Source organism: Chrysemys picta, chromosome 6 (assembly GCF_011386835.1).
Source record: "Chrysemys picta bellii isolate R12L10 chromosome 6, ASM1138683v2, whole genome shotgun sequence".
NCBI lineage: Eukaryota > Metazoa > Chordata > Testudines > Emydidae > Chrysemys > Chrysemys picta.
The window spans coordinates 39,198,391-39,215,288 of record NC_088796.1 but is presented as its reverse complement, the minus strand read 5'-3'; the positions used below and the strand labels follow the sequence as shown (position 1 = coordinate 39,215,288).

The window sequence follows — 16,898 nt, the reverse complement described above, 5'->3', positions numbered from 1 at the left end:
ACTCTACAAAGTGAGTTACAAGAGTTTAGGCTGGAGGAGCTTAATAGATGAGACACTATGGCTAAGTCCTCATGAAAGAAAGGAAGAGAGAGAGAGAGAGAGAGAGAGAGAGAGAGAGAGAGAGAGAGAGAGACAGCGCCTCAGATCTCAAACCTATTCTGCTCTCAGTGCAATATATTCACACATTAGTGTGTGATTAGTTACTATACAATGAATTCCAAAGATGGCTTCAATTGGTGTTAGATATGATGATGCAGTCATAATTATTTCAGACACAGCGCAGAACAGATTGACTGCGCGGGGGGGGGGGGGGGGGGGGGGGTGCAGAAGAGGGGTGCTAATGTCAGGGTGTCCCCGTCCTGCTCCTTTACCCCATTTGGCCATCTCCACAAAGCAGCAGGGGACACGACAGGGCTCAGGACAGAGGGAGCTTGCTGGCAGCAGCTGCTGTCTCAACTTGCTGATCAACTTAAAAAAGCAGTGTACTTAGAGTGGGGTCAGCGTACTTAAAGGGGCAATGCAGTCAGTCACACACACACACACACACACACACACACACACTGTGTGTGTGTCTCTCTCTGCCATGCTGTCTCCCTTCCCTCCATTCGTGCTGCCTTGTACAGTGTGAGGCTACATTAACAACAATAAGTTAACCCTTGAGGGCTCAGCCGAGTGCTGGTTCATCATTTAGCAGTAAGACATTCCCTGGGAAATATCCCACCCTCTTCCACCCACTTACTCCACCACCTCAACCAAGCTACACAATCATCACTGCCGTGTACAGTATTGAATTGATTAAAACGTATACTGTGTATATATATAGTCTTTTGTCTGGCAAAAAATTTTTCCATGGAACCTAACCCCCACTATTTGCCTTAATTCTTATGGGGAAATTGGATTCACTTAACATCATTTCGCTTAAAGTAGCATTTTTTCAGGAGCATAACTACAACATTAAGCGAGGAGTTACTGCACCTCATTGTTTCCTGTTACTTACTGTTTTATACTTCTGCTGCCAACATATCTATATAATACCCATTTTTACCAGCACTGTGTTCTTCTTTGTGATGTCCTAACACACACTATGTATTTGCCATGTTATTTGTTTTCCACTCTTTCAAGGACATCATGTCTATATAGGGGATTCCCCTTGAAAAAGACATTGATGTTTACTTGAGTGGTAAAATGCTTTACAAAACAAAACCTTCTCGAAGTTTTTTTAGGAAAATTCATGAAGGAATGAGAGAGCCCAAAGTGCTTCTAAGTTAAAGACAACTGCCAACATTACAAGTTTGCTCATAAACTTTGCAAAAGAAGAAAAACCCCACAATCAAGCAGAGACTAATTTTGGAAAAGATGAAGTTTCAGAAAACAGTTATAATTGAAAATTCCTGCAGCTTTCATTATACTGGGAGCTACTAGGCACACACTATAATCATTTCATTTTGAAACAACCAGGAAAAGAGGTACAAATAACATGGTCCTTGGAATAGTTATTTTTGTACTAATGTGAGATGAATGTATAAAATTAAATGAATGGTTTCATGTGTCACATTTGAAAGCCAAATATTTTCTTATATAAATGAAAGTGAGGTACACTTAATTGACTTGGCTTTCCTTGGTTTAAAATAATGAGATGAATGCTCAATTTCATATTGCCTTAACATGCAAACTATGGTTAAAATTGTATCTTTTTAAAAATGCCAAGACAAATCCTCTTACCTCTTGACCACACTCGCATGCCATCTGGCTCAGAAGCAGTGAAAAAAAACTTGCATTTTGTAGTAGAACTCTACCTATGACTCCCAAGTAAGTAGACATCACCACTGGATACCTCTGAAACAAAAGTAAAGAAAACAAAAGATTTTTATTTTAATGTAGAAAAAGTACATACCATACTGCAGAAATACCAAAACAGTACAGGGAGAATGTTTGCATGCATTCCCTTTCTTGATGCCTTACCTTCTTTTACCAAATCAGGATTTATTGAAGTGTACCACAGAAGCCACCAGAGATACAGTATTGACCTACCATTACCACAAAGATAGCTCCTATTCTACCAATCTGGACAAACTATTCTAATGTTAGATTACATACCACTGAGTAGTAAATGCTGTCAGATGCTAACTTTCAAGGTACTGTATAGTTTAGACTAATTGCATCTTACACAATGAAGCATGTATTGTACTGGTAACATGGCATTCTGTTAGCAAATGCAAATTTGGAATGTATTTTTCTAAAATTAATATTTATTAATTATATCTAGAACTGTTTAATATCTCTTAAAATATTGTTACAGTTCTCTTTGATAGCTTTTGGCAAGTCTATAGAGTGGCTAATTTGCTAGTCTCCCAAAATTCAGTTTATATTTTTAAGATGTGCCTTAGCTAGTTACAATAATGGCCTTAGTATTCAGAATCTCACAGGATTGTTGTAAGATAATATTTGTATAATCAATTAATATTGTTCAATTCAGGAGATATCAATGGTATTTCTGGTATTGACTCCTGCATCTAGCAAGTTATAAACAAATATTTTACAATATTTTGTACTTGAAAAATGAAAAAGAAGATACTCCACAATGATATCTGAGATTTTTTTAGATATGGGCAAGTGAATTTATTATAATTATGAGACAGAAAACATCTTTAATATCCACATCCAGTTTTTCTCTGTATATTTTGTTTTTTGTGCATCTTTTAGAGAATATTTTATTCAGAGCAGAGACTGTCTTTATTTTTGTGTTTTGTAAACCAACAAGCATATTACTGACTCTAAATAAATAAATAGAGGTTATTTAGCTTACAGTAATGGATGTTCTTGACATGTGTTGTCTATAGGTTTTCCACTCTTGGGTGTTCACATGCCCCCAGCACCAGTGAGCGGAATGGTTTTCTCCAGCAGTGCCTGCTGGCCCATGTTGTGCCCCAGTTAACCTTGTATACCCTCGCAAGGGGAAAGCAAAGAACAGGTGGGGCCAACTGTCTCTCAATTGTTACAGACTTCAGTGTCGTGGGAAAGGAGGGCCGGTCATGGAATATATATAGACAACACATCTTCAAGTGATTGTTTATATGGCTGTTGTCTGGCCATCAGTAAGTTTAGGCTTGAAATTAGGTAAAGGTTTTTAATCAGAGGAGTGACGTTCCGGAACAGCCTTCCAAGGGGAGTAGTGGAGGCAAAAAAACTAATTTTAAGAGTGAGCTCGATAAGTTTATGGAGAGGATGGTATGATGAGAATGTCTATAATGGCATAGGGCCCATCTGTGACTGCTATTAGCAAATATCTCCAACCGTTGGAGATGGGACATTAGATGGGGAGGGCTCTGAGTTACTACAGATAACTGTTATCTGGCTGAAGGGTCTTGAACACATGCTCTGGATCTAACTGATCGCCATATTTGGGATCAGGCAGGAATCTTCCCTCAGGTCAGATTGGTAGAGACCCTGGGGTTTTTTCACCTCCTCTACAGCATGGGGCATGAGTGACTTGCTGGTTTGTACTAGAGTAAATGGTGGATTTTCTATAACTGTGAAGTATTTAAATCAAGATTTGAAGACTCCAGTAACTCAGCCAGAGGTTATGGGCATATAATATGGGTGGATGAGGTTTTGTAGCCTGCAACATGCAGGTCACTTTAGATGATCATTATGGTCCCTTCTGGTCTTAGAATATATGTAGACTCCCATGCAAAGATGTGGGAAATCTGATCTTAAGTAACTAAAGGCTGAAAAACTGCCATGCCAAAAGACGTGCCAGCTCTGGAAACCTTCCCTATTGCATAGTGCTATTGAATACTGTTTAGTAAATGTATGGATTTAACTCTATGTGGCAGCTCTACACATTCTGGCAATAGGAACATTTCTAAAGAAAGCCACTGAAATAGCCTGACCTCTAGCACAGAGAGATTTTATATGAACAGAAGGCTCTTGTTTAGCCATTTAACAGAGATTGAAACCACCCAAAATCCAGTTAGACAATCTTTGGGAAGAAATTGCCTTCCATTTTACTTCTTTGGCATAGGTTACAAAACATTAAGATGTCTCTAAATGAACTGGGGTTTTAAATAAAAGATAACACCCTAGCCATGTCTAGTATGTGTAGTTTTTTTTTCTGCATCATTCATATGGGGGGTTGGAAAAAACACAGGTAAATAAATAGTTTGAATAATATTAAAATGAGAACAAATTAGGAATGAAACTAGAATAAGGCCTAGGGCCATGTCTATCCTTACAAGCTCACAGTGGCACAGCTGTACCAATATACCCTTGAGCAACAAAAATTTTGCTGACATGAGTGCTAGTGTAGACATGGCCTAAGTGAGACCTGATCTTTTATGAAAAGTCTTCCACTCTGTGTGCAGACATAATGGTACCGAAAACTATGTTTGCACAGATAGATGTTGAAAAGAAAACGTGGCTAATGGTTTGAATGGAGCTAATATAACCCAGCTAATACAATATTCAAATCTCACAAGGGAAGTGATTCTCTAACCAGAAAGGAATAGCTGCAACTAACCCCTTTCAAAATCTAGAAACGGTGGGATGTGAAAATATTTTGTAATTTTGAATTTGTGGATGGTAAGCAAATGCAGATGCTAGATATACTTTTATCCACATTTTTTAATGAAAGCAAATAGTCCAATATATATGGAATGTCTGTTAGGAAAGGTAAAACATGATGTCATTGTGCCCAAATGGTGAACCATTTCCATTTGGCATTATGGGTAGATTTTACAGAGTCTTTTCTACTATTAATTAGACTACTTTAGACAACCTGGGAGCAGGACCTCTCCAAGTCATTTAAGCAGCAAGGATCTGAGCTGTAAGGTGCAGAGATGGTACATCTTGATGAAGAGTTCTCCCCTCATCTTGAGAGATCAAATACAGAATTAAAGGTAGCAATATTGGAGTCTGACTTGACATTCTTAACAGGTCTGGAAAGCCTGGGCCAAGCTGGTGCAATGAGAATCATCACTGCAGTATTCTGCTTGAGTTTCCTCAGAATTCACCGTATCAAAGGTATCGCCAGATAAGCATACATGAGTCCTCTTGACCACAGAATTAGAAAGGTATCTGAAAGAGACCCTGGACTCTGTCTGCCTCTCGAGCAAAAGCTGTTGACTATCAATGCCATGGCAAATAGATCTATAATTGGGTGACCCCATTTCTGGAAAAATCTGCTGAATAACAGATATTTATGGGTCACTCATGGTCAGAAGAGAAGTTCATACTCAGACAATCTGCAACTGTGTTCATCAGTTCTGGGAGATGAATAACTTTGATAAAAATTCCATGTTTGATGCACCACTCACAAAGCTGAATTACTTCTTGGCATAGGGCAGATGACCTTGCTCCTCCCTGTCTGCTTACATAAAAATAGCAGTGGTGTTGTTTGTCATTTACCTGTATAGACTTTCCATGGGTTAGAGACAAAATTCTAGACAGGCGAGAAGAATCATCCTGAGCTGTAAAATGTTTATATGCAGAAGGGATTCATCCTTTATAGTTTTGTGTCAGGTGTTCTGTAACTGAATTATGATTTGCATGATCTTCTTGAATCTGGACTGAGGTGGGTAAGCTGATGCCGTGGGGTCCAGAAGAGCACCTATGAATTCTATTTTTTAAATGAAATCAGTACAGACTTTTCTTTGTTTACACTTCGTCCAGAATCGCGAACAGCTGAAGAAGGCAATGAATATTTTCCAAGACCTGCTGAGGGGAGGAAACATGTATCAGCTGATCACTGAGGTAAGGATAAACTCCAATGGTCTGCTTTCATAGAAATGCTGCAATGACCACCAGGCACTTTTGTTAACACCCTAGGGGCTAAGGAATAAACAAGAGTAAAAACCCCTTCCCTTGAATCGATGGGGAACCTCACCTTTGCCCTATTTGTCTGATGAAATAATATTCCAGATTTCTCAAAAATATAATAGATGGTTTCCAAAACGGGTAAGTAAGAGAAAAAGATGCATAACAATCAGTTTTGAGTTCTTGACATGACCACCAAACTTGTTGCCTGTTGATAGACGTAGCTGAAGCAAATGGACACCTCTGGTGGAAACACTGTTTCTTACTAGCAGGCCAAAAGACTTGTGATACAAGGTTTGTAATGGACTCATCAGCTGAGACTGCAGGAATTTTTTTTCCCCAACTGACTGTATTCTTCCAAATGACTTCAAATTTTCACCGGAGATCTTACGGAGATACGTTGGATGTCACCTGTTTTAAAGCTAAGTACCTCTCAGCTCTAGAATGGTAAATCCTCAGTAGTGCTCTCAACTTCATGTGGGATACCCAAAGACTGTAACGGAGACACTTGCCTCGTTGTTATGGCAGTCATCATGAAATACACAGCAGCACTGGATACATCCATTGCGACTTGTAATGAGGTATTAGAGATAGCTGTTCATTAATCAGAGATTGCAGTTCTGATCTGGACTCCTGGGTATCTTGTCAAGGAACCTGGAGATCCTATTCCGGCAGAGATACTTGCCTTTAGAAAGGAGAGCTTGATAATTTGAGATTCTCATTTGAAGACTGGCAGAGCGCAAAGCTCTTCCTTCTCAGCAAGTCCAAATGATTGGGCTCCTTTTCCTTTGGCATTAGCTGTTTAGTATGTTCCTGGCCTGCTACAACTACAAGAGAGCCTGGTATGGGGTCAGTACAGAATAATTCAAACCTTGATGATGGTACCTGATATATTCTATTGATCTCTTTTGAGGAAGCAGGAATTCTGGTGGTGTTTGTCAAAAAAACTGAGCCAATTCCAGCAGGTCCTCACTAACTGGCATTGTCAGCCTTTCTAGAAGTGCAGTATGTAATATGTCTAGATGTTTGTGGGATTTTTTTAGTCACCGCTTTCACCATGCTCTCTAATGTTTCAGCCAACCTCTTCAGAAGCTTCTGAAATTTATGAGTGTGCTCAGGTGGTGTTGAAGAAAATGGGATTGCAGCTTTGGCAGGCAAAGAAGATAAAAGTGCAGCTGGAGAAGATCAGTCTGATGAAACTGCTCTTCTTCATAAGTTTGGATTTGCTGCTGACCTGGAGAAACATGAGGCTTCTGTTCCGCACAAGATGCAGATGGCCTGACTGGAGAAGGGGACTGTGGTCTAGAATATTTTCATGACCAGTCTTCTCAAAAATTGAGGGCCTTGAGAAGTCCAGTATAACCAGGAGTGTGAAGCTCTATAGGAGTTGAAACCAGGTCCATGGGTCCCCAGGCAACCTTCGCATGTTGGCCACCATACATCTTATTAGTAACTGATGGACTGAGTGGCTAATGGAAGCACCGTTTTTCTCAACCTATCTGCTCCCTATGGCTATTCTGAATTATATGTGCTGACTTTAACACAATTAAGTTTTTACTGCTTTTTATTCCTATTAGCATAGCAGGAGCAAACATCGCTCAAAGAGTAAGCTGTATTTTGTTCTTTCTTGTGCATCAACAGATGTTTAACATGCTACAATCAGTCACACCTTTATACCTGTATTGTAGACAAAGAGTTACAGAGGTGTCTCTGAGGGTATGTCTACACTTTGAGTTGGGAGTGTGATTCCCAGCTCAAGGAGACATACCCGTGCTAGCTCTCATCAAGCTAGAGTACTAAAAATAGAGTGCAGCCATGGGAGCATGAGCAGCGGGATGGACTAGCCACCCCTAGTATGTGCCTAGGGTCTCAGAAGAGTATGAATTTGGGCTGGCTAACTGTCCTGCTGTTGCAGCTCCATTCTGCTTTTAGTCCATTAGCTTGATGAGAGGTATCACACATATGTCTCCTTAACCTGGGAATCACACCCTCAAGCTCAAAGTGTAGACATACCGTAAGAGAAAAACGCATATGCTACGAGGTACAGAATTAAGATAGCTGTAGGAACATTCTGAATTACTGGAATTTTCTTGCTTGCTGCAGTGCAACTTTGTGCAGCAGGATAGGAAGGATACTAAGCCACCATACAAGTATTCTGTACTTCTTGCATGCCGTGTTTTGCTCTGTGGTGATTCCCTAAATTCCTCTAGCGTATGGGAGAAGTAGGTTGGACAGCAAGGGATTCCAAAAACCACAAAGGCTACACAACAGACTCCTTCCCCAATTCCCATGAAATTCCACATTCCTTTACTTAGGTTGCACAGCTCATTTATTCAGGCTATTGACTGAATTAAAATTTGCCTCTTAACCATTATGTATTTAGGAATGACATTGCCCCCATTTTAAGGAATGCAGAATAGCCTCTCAAAGTTCAAGAAAATGCCTTTCAAAACTTAAAATAAAACCCTAGCTAGTTGAAAAAGCAAAGTGTTTAACCCACTCAGTGTACGTAATGTTTATACAACAGCACCACGGAAAGGGAGAACATGGAATTCGAAGCACAAAACAAAAGCAAAATAACATACTTCTCTCTTATCTCAGTTAGCATCCTTATTCAGTGATACTTCAAGTCACTGAGCTATGCAGAACATCAGTAGCAGCTTGACAGTCTCCTTTTCCTTCCTTATCTAGTTCATTTGTCCCTGGCACAGGGGACTCAACAAATTCTCAGTGGTAGTTTGGTTCCTTTCCCAATTTATCAGATCTTTTGTTAGCTTTATAAAAGTGCTGTTGGTCTGACAACAGCAACTCATCACTGTAATTCTCAGTAGTGACACTTCCTCATGGTAACAGTTAAGGAATAGCAGAGTGCAAATACACAAATTGGTGAAATAACAGATGACGGAGAAAGTGCTGAAATATGTTATTTTACCACTTCATGATATCACCTACTGGTTATTTCAAGTCTTTTTATTCAAAGTGAGAAAATAATAGGATTTATCAGGTATACTTAAAAACCACCGAGAAAAAGAGAAATGATGAAATGAAAACCTTAGGTCATGTAACAGAAGAGGATGAAGTAACCCCCTAAAATAAGAGAACTCTATAGTTGTTCTCAGTCTGCCAAAGTTTAAACAAAAGGAAGAAAAACTGACAAGATAAATTTCAGTGCACATGGTATTAATTTATTATGTTTTCTTTAAACCCATTCTCTTAATTCAAGATTCTAATATCTAAATTATTTATAATATATAAATATATAGATATATTTTACAGTAACAATGGAATCAAGTACAGTAAATGTAGGTTCTAATCTAAATGTCTGATGTTCCTTATTAAATGAATAGGGAAGTGTTATTTACTCCTTCACATGACAGAAGAACAAAGGGTCACCCAATGAAATTAATAGGCAGCAGGTTTAACACAAACTAAAGGAAGTACTTTTTCCATACAACCTGTGGAACTCGTTGCCATGGGACGTTGTGAAAGCCAAAAGTATAAATGGGTACAAAAAAGAATTAGATAAATTCATGGAAGATAGGTCTATCAATGACTTTTAGCCAAGATGGTCAAGGACACAACCCCATTCGCTGAGTATCCCTAAACCTTTTAATCCCAGAAGCTGGGACTGGATGATAGGGGATAGATCACTCAAAATTGCCCTGTTGTGTTCATTCCTTCCGATGCATCTAGCACTGGTCACCATCAGAGACAGGATACTGGCTAGATGGACCATTGGTCTGACCCAGTATGGTATTATTATGTTCTTACGTTCACTAAAATTGAAAACTGAGAGATACTTTAAAATGTTCACTTAAAACAAAGGGCTGCTCCTTAGTCAAAGGCAATATTAGAACTCTTCCCCCAAAAGTTAAAGATGTTATGACTTCCCGGACTACCGCATTTTATCTATGCCATTTATTTGCTTTATTTACTTACCTATGCATCTTTTTTTAATTTGAATTAAATTAGTTGCTCACAAAAAAACTCAAAACACTTCTAATTAGCGTGGAGAACCTTATTGTTCATAATGTGCTGTATAAACTCAATTAATACAGTATTGTATAATGGTTTACAATACACACCATGTTTTATGTGATATTATGAGTACATATAAACTGTCATTCTTTTTATCTGTTTTCAATATCAGCCACATATTCTGAAACAAATTAATTTTGGCTGAAATTTTCCCTACTTAGTATCAGCCTAAACTTTTCTTTTTTAAAGCCTGAGCAAAATCAAAGAAGTCATTTATTTTTGGTTCTGGCTTAAACAGACACACACTTTTCCACATAGTATGATCAGAAATTAGTCACACACAACTTCAATGGTTTAGCCAATCACAAATTTGCTAAAACATTAAGTCCCAATCCTGCAATGCATTGTAAGGATCCCTGCAACTTCTACTCCTGAGGGAATTCTGCGCTACTGTGCATGTGCAGAATTTATGTCCCCCTGTAGATTTCCTTTGCTTCCCTGCAGAAAAATGACTTTCTGACTGGAAAGGAAAGAGAAGCCACAAGCGTGGTCATGTGACCCTCCCTAGCAGTATGTTGCAGGTGCCCAGGGCAGCCGGCAGAAAGGTAAATCACTGTGGGGTAGAGGGTGTGACTGGGGAAGACCCAGCTGGTGGCTCCCACCCTGCACCGGACTCAGCTGCTAGTCCTGGCTGGGCTGGGGAGGATGGGACTTCCTCTTCTCTTGCACGGCATCTGGGGCCATGTCAGACCCACCCCCAGATTTCTCCGCCACCTGTAGGAAGCTCTGCAAACTCCCCCTCCCCGTGCTTCCTGCACTCGTTGCTCCTCTGCTGCAGGGAGAGGGGTCACTGTACAGGGACCTGCTCACCCCATCAGCCCAACCCCATGCAGCCAGACCCCCTCATACCCAGACCCTCCTACTGAGCCTTACCTCCACCCCTGCACCCAGAACCCCTGACAGGCACCACTCCCTCTGCACCTGGACCACCGACGAGTCACCCACACCCAGATCCCCATCCTATCGAGCCCCAACCAACCACACCAGGATCCCCACCTCACTGAACCTCACTTCTCCAGCATCTGGACCTCCCCACTGAGCCCTCCACACCCAGACCCCTCTGACAAGCTCTATCCCTCTCCCCCACTGAGCCCTAACCACTCTCAGCTGGACCCCCCTTCAGCGTCCCATTACCATTGCACCCAGAACCCCACAACAAGCCCCTGTGCATCCAGATCCCCCCACACCCAGATCCTCCACTGAGTTACCGGAGCTCAGTTTACCCCACACAGGACCCTCTCAACTCACACCTGGATCCCCCCACACTAAGCCCCTCCACACTTGGATCCTACCTTGCTGAGCCTGCCTGCCCACACCTGGTGCATCTGGCATGGAGGGGCAGGGCACTGGGGTGTTTCTGGGGTAGGCCCTGTCCTTGCGCTGTGTCAGGGTTGGGTGCAGCTTCACCGCTGAGTCCGAGTCCTGGGTGGGAGCTGCACAGTGATCTCCCACTTCTGTGCAGCCAGTGGCCTGTGCTCCCCAATGCCATGCTGGAGTCTCCACATTTATTTGACAAATAAAATTTGCAGAATTTTAAAATAATACGCGTGGAATTTTTATTTGTTTTTGGCTCAGAAGTGAGCCAAGTTTAAATACTGTTTCACTGATTTAAAGTTTTGAGATTTAAATGTATTTATGAAACAACAGATTTTGCTATTTTTTTTTAAATGGCTGGACAGCTGGGAAAATGCAGACTGCTGGGGGGTTGTGGTGAAAAACATTAGCTTTAAACTGATCTTAAGGCTGAAGTGGACAATGCTTAGGCCCATAATATGAGTTGGTTGGGTTCTGATGAGACTTGCCAAGAGCAGCAGGGATCAGTAGACATTATAAGAAGGCTCTAGTAAATGAGAAACAAATGCCTTAAGAACTTTCCTAAAATCTGTATTTTCTATAAATCCTGCATTTTATATACAAAAGAGAGTAGAACTACTAATATCAAGAGTAAAATCAATTTAATATCTGTAATTAAATTTGATACTTCTCCTATTCTTCATTATACCTGACTCCCAGGGGGATGTACTTGATGACTTGAATTTCTTCTATGATGTTAATGTACTACACACTTCATAAAATGTAATAAAAACTACCCCAAATAGAATATTTGAATTTGTAACACTGAATTCATAAGGGCAAAGGTGAAAAAGTATAGTGATGTACATGTTCATTTGGAAAGGTAAGAAATAAGCCTGTGAAATCACATGAAATATTCCAGTCACAAGATTTCATTTTCCAGTAGTTGCTTTTCAAAATTAAATCTATTACTTACTTAATATTGGTATCTGGGTACAAACTTATGGAAAATAAGTGGAAAGCAAATACATTTGCCATGAAAAACTAGAGTAGTTTGAAGAAAATAATTCTTACCTCCCCATCTATAATCCCCCTGAACACAGATGGCAAAAGGGGTTGAAACATTTGAGGCCCCAATGCTGGGTTTACTTTTAGGACATTTTCCACAACCTAAAAAAACAAAAAACAAAAAAAAACCATAATAACAAGCAAAGAATTACACTGAAAAACTACAATGGAAGTTCTACGACTTATGCATATTAATGTCTATTAGCCTGGGTGACAGAATGTGGGCTATTTCATAAACTATACAAATTAGACATTTACAATACTCTTCAGAAATGTACAAAACATCCTGCTAAACTGAACAGTACAACTGAACTAATACATATGTAAGCAGCTGATCTGTGATGTTTTGCTGTTTCTAACTGATTTGAATTTGGAACAGAGAAAAGATACCACATATAAAGTAAAAAAGTGTTTGGTGGGAAGGAGACATAGGAAAGTAGGTTCCACAGCTAAGTAAAATATTAGCTAGCAAGCAATCTGTGACAATTTATTTAGTATAACCCCCATCACATGAGATGAATTCTTTCAATAAAGGAGATCCAGTTCCCCTGTGCAAGAACAGGTGCTTCCAGTTTGGTCTATTAAGAGGGAAGGGCAGCTCCTGGGGCTATATAGGATCAAGGAAGAATCTGAGAAAGGAAGAGTCTAAGGGCTTGTCTACATTTACTGGGGGACAAGCAGCAATCGATGGATCGGCGGTTGATTTAGTGGGTCTAGTGAAGACCCGCTAAATCAACGGCAGGTCATTCTCCTGTCGAGTCCTGTACTCCCCCGGATCGAGAAGAGTAGAGGGAGTTGACAGGAGAGCATCTCCCGTTGACATTGCGTAGTGTGGGCCCCGTGATAAGTAGATCTAAGTGACATCGATTTGAGTTATGCTATTCACTTAACTCAAATTGTGTAGCTTAGATCGAATTTCCCCTGTAGGGTAGACAAGGCCTTAGTGAGTAAGAGTTTCCTTAGAGCACTGTCTCAGTCAGTCAGGAAAAGGGCAAGTGAGAGCTGCCTGGGAGTCAAGGGCAAGTGAGAGCTGTCAGAGATCAGGGGACTGTGGAAAGTCTTAGATGGGAGCTGCAGATGGTTCCTGGGAAAAGACTGAAAGCAAGAGCACCAAAAAGGATTTGCTGGTTGACTTTCTGAAGTGAGGGCTGGAGAGGGCTGAAGGTCAGAGAGCAGCAGAGAGACAAGGTGGGTGAGGTGTTACTTTTTCTGGACCAACTTCTGCTGGTGAGAGAGACAAGCTTTCGAGCCACACAGAGCTCTTCTTCAGGTCTGGGAAAGGTACTCCCAGCATCACAGCAAAACGCAATGTGAAACAGATCTGGAGCCAAAAGCAGTTGAGAAGGAACTGAAATGGTGGTGAGTTCACCTCTCCCTATATGCTCTTACACCAGAGCATGAGGTTGTATAATGAACAGGTGTGGACCTGCAGACACTGCTAATTTAAGTCTCTGATCAAGAGCACATGGGCATGAACATATCCAATGGTAGAGCACCCATAGGAACAATAACTTGAAGAATCCACAGATCCCATTGAAAAATTTCAGTGAGGAATGGCCAATCCCTTTTCTTTCTTAACTAAGCCTCTTTCTACTACTCTAAGCATAACTTTTAGAGTAGCAGTTCAAAATAGTACAGCTTTGAGCAATGCCTCTTCTTTAAATATCTCAAGACAGATTCTCTGCTGTGTCTATGATCAGCTCAGGACACAAAGGGGGTGGAGGGATGGCCATCAAAGCCAATTACTACTCCTTCACTTTCTGATCAGCCCCAATCCAGTTTAGAGCAGTTCTAGAGGCTGCTCTAACTTGTGCCATAGGCAATGGGGCCCCCAAAGGTTCATCTAGCAGAGAGGATACCCAAAGTGCAGCACAATCCAGCCAAGACTCCCCCACAACACATGCACAGAGATTAAAGTTGCAGAGGAGCTTAATATTCCAGGTCTACGTCTGCTGGAGGCCTTCTTGTGGTGGGAGGATGATCAGTTGCACAGATTACATTCCCTTTCTACCACCATAGGAGGATGGAGTGGAGGAAAGAATCTTGCCCTTCCATCTCCAAATCTTTCATTCTTCTGAATGTCTCCAAGTGAGAATCACAAATTCTCAAGAACAGTAATCCAATACTCCATGAATTGACACCACATATGTACAGGCAAACCATTTGGTCATCTTAATTCAAGATGGACATCTTGTACTTCAGTGGCTATAAACACAGAATAACTATTTTAGATTCGAAATGCTTTGTACACAGAGCCTTTTTTAACCCTACGCAAAAATTATAAACACCCAATGGAAACTAACTGTAGATATTAAGAAAACAAAACTTTGCCAGGAAAGCTCCAGCCTATTTAAATTCAATACATTAGTTTACAAGATTATTCAAAAACAATGTATTCAAATTACTTTATTTAAAGTGTCAATTTTCATACAATATCTAAGCCCCAAAGTGGCCTTAATATTAAAATGTTGAGAGGAAAATATGGCATGTGAATTTTTGATATGGAAGAAAACCTTAACATGTCAGTTTGCTGGTCAGTAATTTACAGTATTTAATGTAAATTAGGTTGTTGAAATATACACTGAGAAAGTCCCCTGAATTAAAAAGTAATTAAAATAAAACATGCATAATTTATAACGTTGGTAGTATAATACAGATGTTTGCATACAAATACTGGTGCAATTTTTCAAAACAAAGTCATTTCCTCCAAGTTTATTTCAGAGATATAGCCAGATGGAAGACGAAGAGGGGATACTAAAAAAAAGAATATAAATCGATACCACACAGATAAGTGTTGGAAGACTAAAGCTGTCTCTACTTGTCCACAAAAAGATGAATGAATGAATGAGGCGGTGCATAAGATGGTATCCAACCTTTTCAGCCTGAGGGCCAAACATGTTATTTCACAAAGGTCAAGAGGCTACAATCAATATTTTGTGACAGATCCTCTGGGCTATTCTGCTCCATTTGGCATTTCTCAGGGTGCAAAAAGGGAGAAGAAACCACTCACAAATCTTCTGCTGGGACTTCCCCCAGTGTGTGAGTCTCACCAGTAGGGTGCAGAGCCAGTATATTTGACTCTGATGTCTCCCTTCCCCACATTAGCTATTATCATGGGGGAAATGTTGAGATGTGCAGAAGCATATTGAAGATGTGGAGAGGGAGCGGCTGGTGTACAATGCACTCTGGCTAGTGGCTATATTCAAGTGGCATATGATTTCTTGGGTATCATAATCAGCTAGTGCTGCAGCCATGAGTCACCTAGGAAACGTGACTGAGGTATGACTGTCAGCTTCTCCTCTTCTTCCACTCCCCCCTGCTACCATGAGTAAGGGAAGCCATTTAAAAACCATCTGGGCTGCAATCTGTTCCTCCTGTGGCTCTCACAACCCAACAAAGATGGAGGGTGGCCAATGAACTGACTACTGGAACTGTTCAAAGAGATATGGGATCCCATCAGAATTGTTGTTGGGGCTGCAAAAAGGCAATGAGAGGCAGGTGGGAAAACAGTGTCCACTACCTCCTTCCAGGGTACGTCTACACTGCAATTAGATACCAACAGCTGGACCATGCCAGCTGAGTCAGGTTTGCTGGGCTCAGGCTAAGGGGCTGTTTAATTGCGGTGTAAATGTTTGAGCTCAGGCTAGAGCCCAGGCTCTAGGACCCTGTGAGGTGGGAGAATCCCAGAGCTTGGGCTGCAGCCCAAGTCCAAACATCTACCCTGCAATTAGACAGCCCCTTAGCCCAAGCACTGTGAGTCTGAGTCAGTTGGCATGGGTCAGCCACGAGTTTTTAATTGCAGTGTAGACATACCCCCAATACTGAGATGATTGATTCAAGTACTTCACTTTAAAAATCACAGGGCCTGGCTCAGGAAACACATTTTCAATTAATAATCAAATAGCATTTTTCTTCTGAATAGAAGTGCCCTCAAGGGCCACAATTTAGCATCTCAAGGATCAAAAGTGACCCCCAAACCACAGGCTGCACACCCCCAGCCTAGGTACATTAAGTGACAAGTACTGTATGCAGAAAATTGTATACAGCTCAGCTTCTTCTTCCAGGCACTGCATCTCAGTATGCCTTTGTCTGCCAGATAAAAAAGGCCTCTACAATCGTAAATCTTCTCCCCATATAGATAGTTTTGGAGGGAGGGAGATAGGGACTGGAGTGAGAATGGAAACAAAGCTTCTGCAGTATTTTGTTACCAAAAAAGGAGCTTGTTAACTTTCAAGTTTCATGAATACTTCAAAACAGAAAATGTTTTTCTTGGATTTCCTTGGGGCAAAATACACTGCAATTTTTATCATAATTAGTATATCACAATGAGAAATCAGTTCATTGCAGACTTCTACTATATGAATAATAATGTTGTATTAATAAAACTGAATGCAAGTCAAACTAAGACTTAAGAGACACAGTTAAAGCTCCTAGAAAAGACATCATTTTTTCAAACAGTGACAGTAATAAACCATAATTATTGTAACATCTGAATTGCACAGTATGAATCTCTATTTTCTTCCGAGTTTCCTCAAAAGGCATATTTAAAGTGTCAATACTTGTATTTTTAGATCTCAGAAATGAATTTATCAAGATCTGTTTTTCACAATATCTTTGGAGTTCCCAAAAGCTTTATTAAAAAAAAAAAAGTAACATGAATGAACCCAACAATGCAATTTACAAAA

General features: G+C 40.5%; 1 protein-coding gene across 8 annotated transcripts in view; it reads right to left on the bottom strand.

Moving 5' to 3' along the window:
- The window catches only part of IPO11 (importin 11), a 255,344-nt gene that overhangs the window by 85,410 nt on the left and 153,036 nt on the right, over window positions 1–16,898 (bottom strand). For all 8 annotated transcript variants that reach the window (XR_010602178.1, XM_005300957.5, XM_005300955.4 and 5 more), the window contains 2 exons: window positions 12,220–12,315; window positions 1,723–1,836 (listed from right to left, as the gene is read on the bottom strand). Coding sequence is in view for 7 of the 8 variants with exons in the window: in XM_005300957.5 (XP_005301014.2) it covers window positions 1,723–1,836; window positions 12,220–12,315 (210 nt within the window). In the remaining variant the exon portion in view is untranslated. The remainder of the gene's footprint in view (window positions 1–1,722; window positions 1,837–12,219; window positions 12,316–16,898) is intronic.